Source organism: Melanostigma gelatinosum (assembly GCF_949748355.1).
Source record: "Melanostigma gelatinosum genome assembly, chromosome: 3".
In the NCBI taxonomy this organism is placed as follows: Eukaryota; Metazoa; Chordata; class Actinopteri; order Perciformes; family Zoarcidae; genus Melanostigma; species Melanostigma gelatinosum.
In genome coordinates, this window is record NC_136636.1 from 18,942,399 (window position 1) to 18,956,501 (window position 14,103).

The 14,103-nt window shown below is 43.2% G+C and overlaps 1 protein-coding gene across 1 annotated transcript in view; it reads right to left on the reverse strand.

The window, feature by feature from the left end:
* kif5ab (kinesin family member 5A, b) overlaps positions 1-13,985 on the reverse strand; it is a gene marked incomplete at both ends in the record, with an annotated part of 50,444 nt that extends 36,459 nt beyond the window's left edge. Inside the window, one exon of the mRNA XM_079266370.1 lies at positions 13,857-13,985. Within this exon, the coding sequence (XP_079122496.1) occupies positions 13,857-13,985 (129 nt within the window). The remainder of the gene's footprint in view (positions 1-13,856) is intronic.
* Positions 13,986-14,103: the final 118 nt, after the last annotated feature.

The window sequence follows — 14,103 nt, forward strand, 5'->3', positions numbered from 1 at the left end:
TTAACGCTTTGTAGGCCTTTCTGCCACTTTGTGCAAGACTTTGTGCAAGACTTCAGCATTGTAGGGGGTAATAATGTGTCACAGTAAAAGTGTTATTGTTTATACTAATGCAGTGCTTGCTGCTTTCTCAAGAACAGCTCTTACAAACAACTCCACACCCAACACTGCGCTTCAATACACCTGCCGTGCCATAGTTGAGTCACATACCCAATTTGCGGCTACTCACGGTCAGGTACACCAGTGAAATACACTCTGGTTGACAGGAAGAAATACACACTGGCAGACTTTACTGTTCGGCAAAGTAAGCAACTGCCTGGGGGCCCCCAACTATAAGGGCCCAAAACAGCTGTAGATTTATTATGTTTATAATGAAAATATTGAATTATGTCAGTCTAACTCATTGTAATGTTACCCCAAAAATAACTTACCAAGGGCCCCCAAAGACCAGCCCTTAAATAATTAGCAACTGAATTGTATACTAACTTTACCGAGTGTGTACTTCTACTTCAGAGGAAAACATTGTAGTTCCGCTACATTTACCTGACGGATAAATGTTACTCGTTACGTTGCAGGTTTAGATTTGACCTGCAACATATAACAAAATATGATGCATTATTATTCAATAAACTATCCAGCATTATAATTGAATTGAAAGCTCCACCTAAAACAGACACTACGTAACCGGAGCTAAATTGAACTACATTGTGTGGATAATGCCTCACTTTGAAGCTCCACTTGAAATAAACATTTAAATGCTGGACCTTTACTATATGTGGTATTGTGGCATTCAAAGTTTTGTTTTTAAATAAGACATAAACGGAATTCAGAGCATATCTATGATTGTGTTGGCTGGAATTGCTGCATGCACAGAGTGAGCACAAACGGCCGCACTCCGAGCGGAGTAGGCTAACCGCTCGGGTTTGTTACGAATAAAATAAACCAAAACACATTAATTCAACTGGAGTCAGTTAACCGCTACACTAAGCTAGGCTAGTTAGCGGGACTTGTTTTTCTGCTATTCATTTCCCCCCTGTGTTATTATTAGATTCAGCCATTGCCTTATTTATGTGGAAGAACAACCTCATTTACTGAGATGTTGAAGAATCAAAATTGACTTTTAAATTATGGAACAAAGGTGGTGGTCAGTTAGCTTTCGCTAAGGCTCGCTGTGGCTATTCCGGTAGTTAGCTTAACCTAACCACAGTCTATAGCCACTGCAGTTTGGTGTTTATCTCTGTTTTGCTGTTTATTATTTTCAAATGACACATTAAATCAACAAAAATCAAGAAAAAGACGATCTAAATAGTTCGACCTTTTTCCACGCTTTTTAAAGTAAATATTATCCGACCAATATATTGAATTGATATATTAACATATAGTAGATGAGACTGCCAAGAAAATAGATGTTTTTCTCTTGCCACTCAGTGCTTCTGTTTAACCTATTTTATAAGAAAAAGTCACTAAGTAAAACAGAAAAAGGCAATTTGTGCCACTCCCAAAAGCTGTAGCTGAATATCAGGCAGCATTACTGCAATGCAAGACATTGAGTGTTGCCATTTCCACAATGACTTCCCTCTCTACAGTGCTAGCTTTGCATACAATCATTTGTTTGTGGCAGTGGAGACAGTTTGGCAGAATCCAATCTTCGATTTAAAATATTATTTCATCTCCATTTCTTAATAAGCTGAAGTGATTGCTGTGAAGTGCTGTAATCACAACTGCAGGTACAAACAAGCTTTCCATCAGACCTGATTAGGGCTGAATCGGCTTCCAATGAGTCATTTGTAATGTGCACACTGTACACAGTAGAGAGGGGGGGGGGGGGATCATGATGTGGTCTTCATTGGGGTGAATAAAATGAATCCGTTATATAAGCTGGATGAAAAACAGCCCTTTCCCAATCATTTGTTCCGCTGGCTCCACCTTTAGAACACTAATCTGATCCTGCGCTGTATAAAAATAATAACAGCATAAATGCACAAGACATTCTGTAAGCTCTCTATCTGCGTGTCCATCTCTCTGCCTGTCGGTTTGAGCAGGTATACTGGTTTGTTTGATTGTTTGTTTGATTGTGTCTTTTCAGTTATGTGCATGCACGTCGTCATCGAAAGCTGGAATAGGGAGCACATTTTTTTCTAAATCTGTTAGTGTGTGTGTGTGTGCTAATAATATATTAAATTATGCTTGTACATGCAGAAAGTGTACATGGCCCTCAGCTTTGTGTGTGATGTCAAACACCCACATGCCCCGTCCAGCCTGCAATTTGCTGCTGTCTGCCAGGAGACAAAAGAGGTGGTGGGTTGCAGGCAAAGAGCGAGAGACCAAGAGACAGATAGACTGAGAGAGAATTAAAAACTCCAGAAACTGTGAGAATTATTGGCAGTGAAAAACAAGCCTGAGCTGTTGCAGATGAATCTAGACATATAATCAGCATAAACAGAAAGACAAAAAAGAAGTAAATACAATCAAGATCTCGGCTGAGAGAAGGGGAGGCAATCGACTGAAGGCAAGAAGATGAGTTAACAAGAGGCAGCGAAAGAAATAAAAAAGAGGGATGAATGGTTTCAGCAGCAGCTGTTGAATTTAGATTGAGGTCCTCTGGGACATGATACCCTCGAGACCACAAAGGCCCCTCTCTAACCAGAGGGCTTGGCATGGATACTCGAATAGACAGATACATACAGTCACATCTAAATATTGTATTTATGTCTGCAAACAATGACTTGCCATGAGCTGAACAACAAAACAGCGCACCCCCACATCTTGGCTATCGTTTCGTTGGTTGGAATTTCTACAGTAGTTATTTTAAGAACTCAGTTTGGTAAAGAGCTTTTTCTTGGATTTAGGTCACCCTGCTGAGTGAATTAAATCCATGTGACGTGATTATTAGCTTGCACGCCGGGCCAGGCCGGCTACAAAAACCAAGAACCGAGAGGCTCGGATAGCAACACACACACGGAGGGAGAGTGCCTTTATTCTCCGCTCATTACTCTTTGTTCATTGCTTTATCTTTACATGGCAAATAGTTGCTGCTATATTAAATCATTTTGATGGATGGGTAAGCATTTAGTTTCTATCTAGTGCACGAGTGGCAGGATACACATTCCTGCAGCCAGTTTCATGCTGTTTAAACAATTGGCAGTTGACGGTATTGTGCACAGAAACACAGCGCCGCGCAAGTAAAGGCAAGAAAGAGGAAGACTGCTACAGTAGATTGCAAACAATGCAGGTTTTTTTAGGAAACAGGGATATATTTGACGTGTTGCATATATTATGACCTCAAGCTACATTCTCCTTTGCTTCTGACAGACAACAGGATTCATTCACACACCCACAGAAGGTCACTTGTCAGGAAAATGTAGTCTTGGCTCATTTAAGTTGAACAATTGACCAATGCCTTCATTTATGTGGTGAGGACAGTCTTGAAGGTGGTAACAACATCCATTCCATACACAAGAAAATGCCAACGCACAAAACAACTCCCCCCTGCATGAGGTGAATAATTGGTGACTGACAGTACTTGTGGCAAGGGAACGCTTCCAACACAGCCACGCACACATTTTGATCTCATTCAGACTGCTTTAATTCCTGTCACATTCTGCCTCTCAATCTAGTTTCCCACCGAAGCCTCCCTCCCACTAACCAGGAGACATATAACTAAATATGTTAAAAGGCAGAGCTGGATGAGATAAGAACATTAGGCATGTATTCCTCCTCCTCCTACACATTGGTGGGCTGACAGGCAGGCTGGCGACGGCTGCTCACTTTTTTTCCTCCATGGCTCCTTTGCAGTGGTTTGGTGTTGGAGTGTGAGCTCGACAAAGGGGCAGGAGGAGGAAAAGGAGGAGGGGTCCTATTTTTCCTCATCAGACTCTGTGTGTGTCTCAGTCTCTGTATCAATCCCCCCCCCCCCCACAAACTCATCAACTCCCCGTCTCTCTCCTCGCACGCATAAATGCACATACAAGCAGAGTTCATGCTGCCAATGTCTGCTCCATCCGCCAAGCTAATCAGGCTTTGAGCCCCAGATAACAGCATCATCAGTGATTCTCTCGACAACAGAAAACCCCTTACAACAAAAGCTCCAGTCACACAATATTACCAAACATAACTGCATTTCCTAATTCACTCGCTGACAAGTCTAGGCAGAGTCAACTGGCACACACTGCCTCGAGGGCAAAGCAGTGCCGACTGATTGCGATGGTGGTGGTATTATTTCTGAGTTGTCTCGTATCTATCTTGTAGTTATCAAAGCTATTTTTGTTTTGCCGTTTTACTTCATCACCAGCTTAGGGAACAAAAGTTTACCACTCAACATCACATTATCAACACTCTACTAATAATTTCACAAAGTTTTCTGCATCGAGTTGTTTATTAACGACCCGCACATTGAAGTGGAGCAATTAGTCCCCCATCAAACTCTGCATCATTTATCAGGATGAGTGAGAGAAACAGGAGAGAGGGCAGTGGAGAGCAGAGGGAGAGGAAGATTGGGCTTTGTTCACACGCTTTGTTGCGTTTCAGACCAGAACATAGGAGCAACATCAATCTCCCTATGGAGATTAGCGGAGTGAGAGACAGAGAGATTTGGAGCCACATCAGCATCCCTTTGAGGAGAGTGAGACGGAGAAGGAATTCAAACCACGACAGATAGACTGAGCTGATGGACAGAAAATGACTGAAAAGATAAGCACAGATAGAGAGAAGACAGCAATAAAACATGCTGATGAATATCTCTACCCACCTGTCTGTCAGGGCTGAACACTAAGCCTCTACGCATCTTCGGTACACACCAAAGTGTGTCCGCAGGACAGAGTATCGGAGACAGTCAAGTACTGAAAGCTGGCTGGTTCATAATCTTAACTCATTTTGGAACAGGTAGTTCCTGAACACGACCCATCTTTTCTCTTGTATACAGTCCATTTTGATCATGGATCCTTAGATAATGAGTCAGTTTTTCCATGGAGTGTATTTCCTCTACAATGTCCAGCCACTGTCCTGCAGGGTCACATTTCAACCAGCTCCTCGTGACGGCCTTTTTACATGCGAATGTCAGGATTTTGAAGAGATAGATGTCTTCTTTTGAATAGTGTCGTCGGGTATCAATCCCAGGTAGTTCCTGATTTAAATCCCAATTTTCAATTCTTGACCTTTGATAAAGCATGTCGTAAAAACAATCCCACCTCAGGGCACATTAACTAGCGCTCCATTAACTCCTTAAATATGCAATAACTTGTTTGGCCACTTGAGTTGTGAACACCAACATATCATCACCTCCATGTTGATATTGCAAACTTGTTAGTTTCTTACAGCAATTACGGAGCAACATCATCATTCATTGAGAGTCATGTCTCTGTCCACCTGATGAATGCACGTCCAATATCTACTCTCTTTAAGCTCTGTTGTTGGTCTCCACCAACTCCTGAGGGAAATAAGAGTGAAGCCATGTCAAGAACGAAAGCTCTTAACAGAGCCACCGATTCCTCTCTACCTTTATGTCAACTAGGACATTAACCTGTGAGACAACTGTATTGAATACCGTACATTTAGGCGAGAAGTGATGCTCCACTGAAATGCTAATGCAGGCAACTTATAATGCAGACATCTCAAGCTCTGTGCCAAATTGAAATAGAGGGAAATGTCTGGCTCTTTAGCTGCTCAATGCTCCACTAACCTACTAACTAGTCGCTAACTGTATGCATCTGCTGTGTGGACAGCGCTTTACAGCTGTCCGCTGCATTTTAAAACAACACTACGAAAGCAGTAAAGTTGCAGCCGGACAGCTGAAACTGACCAATAACCAGGAGCCAAATTCAAACAGCTAGGCAGACTGACACAGTTCAGTAATTTAACCATTGACCAAATGATGGGACAAAAGCTGAAAGACTCATGAGGCGGGTCAAAAGCAGCAATGCAATACAAACAAATCCAAAGGGACAGGCAGCAAATCCAAAGTCCAAACGACCAGAAAGAAGTTCAAAACAGGCAGGTGTCTGGTCAACTAAAAAGGCTAGAACGCAAAGGCATGAAGCAACTAAGCAACTTTGATGAATTGGCAAGGAGTGCGTAGAAAAGGGCCGGTTCAATATCTGCAAGGCTGATGAGGAAAGTGGGAACGGCTGGGCAGGGAAAGATGACTGATACTGGAGGGAAAGGGGTTGTTGTAGGGCAGGAGTAACTGGGTGCGGGAGGGAGGTGACTGGGACAGGAGAAAAAGTCAGAGAGCATCTGGTGGACAGGTGGAGAATCTCAAAGTGGAGGAGGCAGAATGCGAGACAAAGTATTTTAAGTGTGCAGAAAAATGGCATTTACCAATCTATGATAACGGAACAAATATTCCATCTGCTGATGAATGTCATGTAATAAGAAAAGGATCTACTAAATGGATTCAGAGGTGAGATTTTGTCAAAACAGTCTTACTTGGACAAAATTCTTGTACACCAGTTTATGTGATGTAAAAACATTGAGACAGAGTGAAGGAAAGTGCAAGGAGAGCGGAAAACACTCATCATCGAGGTGACACTTTGACTGTTTCTGTGCTCGCCTCCAATGTCATATTTGATTTGGCCTGCAGCCATCCCACACCTTCCAGTTATTTACGTGATAGAAATTGTACAGAAAATAGAACTGAACCTTGAGATAGAGATGAGCAGTTGAACATGAATTGGGACCAGCGACCTCAGCAAAGAGTTTCGATCACAACCTGAGCTATTAGCTGGGCTCTCAAGGGACTATTTGATGTCAAAGGAAATATCTGAGGTCTTGTGGACTAATTTCAGCCAGCAACCCACCTGCATTCAGCTCAACCCGCGTATAAGTAAATCCAGTCAAAATGAATTCACACAAGGTACAAGATTACTCCCGACAGCAGCTTCGTCTCTGTCTGGCGCCACTTCGGCACCTTCACAGAAAAAGCCAAACACATTTAGCATTTAATACAGAGGAAATCTTTCCTTTTTTTTCAGGCAGCAAAGCATGTGTCTAAATTCGAATAAAGCACTGAATGTGTAAAACAATCTCATCAACACTTACTAACTAGAATAGACACTGCATTCATTTATCCTGAAAGTATAATTTTACCTGAATGTGTTTTTGTAAAGAAAAAAGGAGGCCTCTTGTGCCATTTGTGAGACGGAATAACAAAAACGTCACTAATGCCCCTCTCTTCTTGAAAGTGAAGCCAAGCTAAGAAAGAAAGCTCTCAAGAAGCCATTGATTCCTCTATTTCATACATATACCCATGAGACAACTGCATTTAGTCGAGAAGTGATGCTCCAATGAAATGATAATGCAGGCAACTTATAAGGCAGACGTCTCTACGCTCTGTGCCAAATTGAAATAGAGGTTTTGTGTTGTCCTGGTCCACAGTTCTAATTGAATCTGGATCCAGACCCTCGACACTGAGACTGATTCTCAGAAGCAGCCAGAAAAAGACACATGCAGTAATCCAGCAACTATGCCATCGAGCTGCTTTGCACCATTACTACGAGCCCTGTTAATGAGTACATGCGGCAGAGAATGAATTATAAATTCGGGTTGGATGAAAGTCGTGAAGATGTGGCAACATAAGCACACAATTCTATCTTTTTGCATACGCTGGCGGCAATTATTAAAGCGAGTGAAGCTAGGGGAACAGCTGAATGGAAAATGAAAGCAATCCAAGAAATAGTCGTGGGCAATGACTTAAATTTGAGTTTGCATAAAATGGCATTAATTAGAAACTCTGGGAGATAGAAGAGGTGGAGTAAAACAGCAAAACAAATCAGTATGTGTATCTATGTACGCCACAAAGGAAACTGGGACCGTGTGCTGGAGAGGTGTTTTTAAATGTCTTGGCTAGGACCAATCCAGAGCCATGCACAAAATAAAATCTTTGCCAGGATTTTCCAAGTCTCTGTTAAGTATTGTCGTGAGATTAACCTTGATTAAAAGCAATAAAGGAATGTTCTTTAAGGCATGGCTCCCCTGAGAAAGGAGGGAAACAGTGACCCAGGCTAGATGTCAATGTTCTACGGTGTCAGATCGATGAACTGAACTGTGATTAATCGAAGGACACAGAAGTCCTGGGCATGCAAAGTGCTCCTCTCGACACCTTGGGATTTCCTCCCTGATCTACTGCCAGGCTAATACAGCACCAACTTGCCCGTGGGGTCTCTGCATGTGCACACACGTGTGCAGCCGGTTACGCTGTACTGCCCACAGACGCCGAGGGCAGACATGGAGACCAGGCAGCGCATCCTGGGCAGGGCCGTGGTTAATGAGGACAGGATGCTCCATTAACGCTCCCCGGAGCTACAAGCCTGCTAGTCACAGCCCACTTCTGTCATAAAGAGAGAGAGATGGGCAGGAAACGTGTTGACGAACTGGCACAAGCTTATCTAACCCTGGCATGTGTGCAGGCTGAGTAAAAATAAAGATGAGCTGAAGGAACTGGCAGCTAATATGAGTGTGCCCGCTGACTGAATTGGAGTCAGTATCTTGTTAACATTAGGTTAAAGATGAGAGGAAGGGCTACAGCGCTGGTTGGTTTGGGTTGTGGCTAGATAGATGAGGTAGCCATGAAGTGTTTAATACAGATTTTTCTCTTGAAATACAGCAAAATGAATCTCAGCGAGTATAAGTTTCTAATTTTGGGGATTCTCACATATCTGGTCTGACTGGAATGAAATACCACTCACCACAGTCACAAAGATCCTTTAAAATTCCCCTGACTCCTGACTGACAGGCACTTCCCCCTTGACACCATTAAAACCCGCCATAGAAAACTCTGCCGAACTTACGTAATGAGATGACAGACGATGCTGAGCTTCTCCTCTCACATCTTCCTAAAACTACTGCTGAGTTGTGAGGAAAATGAGCCACAGAATCATTACACCATGAAACACAGCTAGACAGAGAGAAATACAGTGAAGAGAGAGAGAAAGAGAAAGTGAGAGAGAGAGAGAGAGGTCTGATCCCAAGTGCTGTTGTGTTGACGGCATTCAAAGGGAGAAATGAGTGCAGATCTTGACCCTACACAGCAATCCCATTACACGGCCGAATTGGATAGGGTGTGTGCACTGCATTGATAGAATTAGAGCACTGAAGCGTGCAGGGTGGGGATGAGGGAGCCCTTTGAACCTCCATTTGTGACTCTGTTTGGTCTGCAGACAGTTAAAGCCATTGCAAAGAAATATGCTCGAGGAGAACGCGGCTCGAGTGGCTCTATAAATAACGAAAGGTACGAGGCAGGTAGTTGACTTTACTCTGCGTCCGCCATGCACTGTCAACAGTTTGTTTCAAATGGCAGCTGTTTCCCCCTCTTGGCGCCTAATCAAGAAACGGAGAGGAGAAGAAAAGAGAAGCGAATCAGCCCTCAGATTTCAGACACACGTCTTAGATTAGGCCGCACATAATGAATTGGTTCAGTTCTATAAATATTACATGCCTATTTTCCGCAACAGTAACACACGTGATTCTAACTCATTGTTATAGATCTCAGAAAAAAAGCTTTCAGGGGAAAATAAGTGCTTTCTTGTGAGGAAGTAGCAAAGCCTGGATAAGAATGGTGAGCTTCAGTGTAGAATAAACTCGTGTGAACCTTTTGACAAGACTTAAAAATGTAAGCAAGGCGGGTTTTTTGTAGCAGTTAGCAAAGCAGCCTTTAGCACCCTAGAGTTTATGTGGCAGACTTGTAAGCAAGCAAGGGAACAGCGATACCAGGGAGAGGTAATCCATAGAATTACAAATGGCTGTGCAGAAAATAGAGAATCAATCGTTCTTTAATGTGCACATTTCAATTGGACTCGCAAAGTTCACCCTCCTCGATATCCATCACGGTCAACAAAAACAAAAGATCAAACGGCTCCGTAAAACAATGACAATGAGGTCAGAGTAGAGAGGTAAGGGGCCGAGTGCTTTGAATGACAGCTACACCTCAGCATACACACATGCAGAGGCACGTGCTCACGCCCCAAGGTTGAGTCTGACAGGATGATGGCTGACAGTTTTGGAAACAAACACGACGAGGAAGGAGGCGTTTCTTGTTGTTGTTGCATTTTGGTGCAAAACAGTCTGGCCCTCCTCCAGGATGCAGGCTCATTAAATTTGTACCTCTAATATTGGAAAGTAATGGTCTGCGACTAAAGGGACTCCTTGCGTCAGAGACACAATGACCTATAGCCGAAGAGGCACTGCAGAGAAAAATCCACTGTTGAGCATTTCCTCTTGCTCGTTTAAAATAGTTCGACACGGAGGGGGATCTAATCATCTGTGTTTACAAGTTATGTCATGCTACTACCTCCTTAAGCTACCGCTGGTATGATGCATACATGCATACAATGAATCTTTAAGAAGCCGATAGCATGTGTGCAGCTCCTATGGCTCTAGCATTAGATATCTATACGTCTCTGCCTCAGAGCAAGAGAGAAGAAATTCCATATCTTGCTCCCCCGGAGGCGACCGTGATTATTTATTATTCATAGAACTGAATCCAAAGCGTGATTCATCGTGGTTGTCGTTTTTCGCCTGCCAGAAGATTAGGAGGGACAATCTGGCCCCTGTGACGCCGCATTGTTCCAGACAGAGAAGCAGCAGACAGAGCTGTGTCACTCCACTCCGGAGCAAACACAACGGCCGAGCTTTTGGACGGCAAAGGCTGAGTATGGTCATTACTGTCGCACAGCCAGTGCGGCTCCACAGGTGGCATGTGAGATGAAAAAAGAAACGATGATCACATTAATTGTTGTGTGTGACATATTGCTATTGTCATTAAAATGACTATTGTGAAAAAAAATGGTTTTGCAATGTCTGAAAGGGCTTCAAGGAACTCTTCAGGAACCTGCATGTCTAACTTTGGGATGAGAGTTTACCCGTTTCACATGTCTTCCATCAATGTTATGTGTTTCTTTGAAGATCCAACATTCGCTGCATTACTGGTTCCAGGCCTGAACGAGTGATTCTGCTCATTTGTGTTTGTGCTTGTTGCACTGATGCTCCGCACCTCAGAGAATAGGCTCTGACTCCTCACTGCTGATGCCAAGTGAATGCAGAATCGTACATCCTGTGTTGTGGCAGTGAAGTCACAAAAAAGCTTGAACGTCTGAGTGGAGTCCAGACGATCCGAGTTGACTTCTTAGTACTCTAAAGCTACACAAATCAAATTTCTATGTCAGTCAGTGGGCACAAGACTCAAGTTCCCCTCAGCTCTATTGCGCGTTTCAGCATTTTTCAGCTCAATATTTAAAGTCTGCAACTTTGCTGTTTTGATTCCATCTCACCGCTGCAATCATAACTGGCATAAACTCACTGTACTACCTACCCAGCAGAAAACAGCAGACAGAACAAAGGTGGTGTGTAGCTGGTGAACACATTGCACCGTTTAGCAGCTAAAGAGCCAGAAATTTCACTCGGGAGTTATATAAACAGACATAAATCTAATCTTGTTTTTAAGCGAGGTTGTGTAATTTTTCGAATTGAGAAAGAAAACAACAATCTTCCTCTTACAAATGTAAAGCTGAATTCACAAGCTATAAAATGCATCCTTTGTCAATTGTTATACTCTTGCTGCTGCATGCCTACTTCGTCTTGTATGACCGGCTCAATATTATAGTTATGTAACCTTGCTTGAAGTAATCCCCGTTAGAGCAGAGGATGCAAAAGCTAATGTTGAAGTCGATGTGTCGAGTTCAAGTCTGAGTTTAAGTTGTCAAAATTAAACATCCAAGTTGTTTCAGTCGTCTTTGACTCTGCAATGAAACCACTGCACATCTTACCAGTCACACTTTGTTTTGAGGCCCCCGGAGACGTTCCTTCATCGATTCAGAGCACACCAACACGCCATCTTCCCAGATCTTTAATCTTTCCAAGTCTCCTCCTGCCTGCCAACCCAGGTGCCGCCGAACCATCACTCAATAGCTGAAATCAAGGCCTCTGTCAGTTAACAATTTCTGGAAGGAGCCTTCCTCGAGCAGACAAATGTGGGGCCATCAGTGCTGGCCAGATGCGAATGTTTTTTTATCAACCGTCAGACTGCGAGCGCTTAGTTGTCAGTACGGGATCCCTGCAGCGTGCCTGCCAGCCTGATATTCTAAATCCTCATCCAACCTGGCGGCCGTAGCATTTCAACTCTCAGGAGACATCTTCTTTTTTTTTTTTTTACAACTTCCTCTAAGTGTGTTCCAGAGCTACAAGAGAGATGCTGCAGAAGGAAACCACACAGTCTGATCGCAGTTACACAACTACAAACCCTTCGCATTGTACCCCCCAAGCAATTACATTCAGAAAGATGAAAACTGTGTGCATGCATCCGAGCAGAAGGAAATTGATGGGCAGTTCGTACATGAGGTTACTGAAAATATAAGAAGAGAAGTGCACGCTTCTGTTTACAGACGTTATCAGTTTTGAAGGCTCCTGCTGCCATACTGAAGTCTTGGAAGGCAACAACAGCCGTGCAGTGTGTATGTTTTCTTGGTATAACGACAGTTCCCTTAATTGGGTTACATGATTTATATCCCTGCACACTGTTTTCAGCTGTCATCATCTGCAGACTTCTATGAAGTACACACTAAAACACTGCAGCCTGAATGAGACAGAAGTGCTGACAATAATCCATTTAGAATGTAAAACTGAGATAGTTTTAAATAACCTCATAACATACAAGAAAGAACATCTGTATGCATTTTTCATTATTCTGCTGCCTTTAAAACACACACAGAATACATTTCCCGGTAAATACAGCTCCCAAGATGGAAGCGGGAATGACTGATTTCAAGCCGTTGTATTTCCAACATGCCACTCCCAAATAGCATCAACATGATGTGGTAATGTGAGTATTCAGTCATTCAATCTGCTTGAGGCAGGATATCTGCCTCAACGATGCCATCTTGCTTTTCAATATGTGTGCGTGCATGTGTATGTGACAACATTTGTAAACTGATATGGATTTTCTGCTGTCTTCATTATCACTTGAACATAACTGTCAGGTCATGTGTGTGTGTGTGTGTGTGTGTGTGTGTGTGTGTGTGTGTGTGTGTGTGTGTGTGTGTGTGTGTTAGCGTCGGCCCTGATGGGCTTTACATCTAAACACTGAGAACATTTACATTTAGAGCACTCTTAATCCCCCGCTGTTAACCTCAACCTCAGCCTCGGGTACGCATCCATCAGAGTGACAGATGTTTTACAGCTTGGTTCATTTTCACGTGCTGCTCTGCTCCAAAGCAGTGACAGTAATTATCAGCAGCTATTCAAACCTATTGACTGGACAGAACCCCCCAGAGCCGAACTATGACTCTCATTAGATTTGCAGCACCTGAAACCTCAACAGTTCCTTAGAAGCTGCCTGCAAGATACGCCAACAACAATCAACCGATCGTGATCTTCTGACACAGGAAACACACCAAATATCCAGCAGATCAGTACCACAGAAGAAGCAAATAATTAGCCGGTGTGGGAACACAGAGGTGGGGCCAAGATGCATTTTCAGAAAATGATGAGTTTTTAAGATCTTCACAACGCTGGTAAAGCTCAGGCTTGTGGAGTTTATTGATCTTGGGCTTCATTTCAACAAGAAATTGGATGCTTTTGGCAGATCATCTGAGGTAATGACATGAGAGGCTATTCATCAATTTGATCCAGCCTTATTTTCTGCAAGGCTTAGTCCACCTTGTTGCTGTTTGATGGCAGCAACACACATCTGAATGATGCATGATGCTGATCAGACTATCGATAGGGGCTATACTTAGTTTGATCCATGTCAGAAGCCTTTAAGTCTCCAGTCTTGTCTGGTCAACATATCTGATGTGTAAGATGAGAAGTGTAGCGTCGGCGTGCGCAGGCTGCATGGGGTGACAAAGAGGAAGGAGATCGAGATAACTTACCCCGAGGATGACAGTATCTTCTCCTTGAAATATTGGGATGAACTTATCTCTGCGGATAATTTCCGACTTGTTCAGAGGACGAAATCGACACAAAACCTTGATATTGCATTCTGCGTTAGCATCTGCCATGGTGGGGGGGGGATAGTAGACGCGCTTCCAAAAGATAACGAGGAATTTAAATTAAAGACAAAATATTCCTTGTGCAGCCTTTTCCCGTAAACCACCTGGACGCGAGCTGAAACCACCG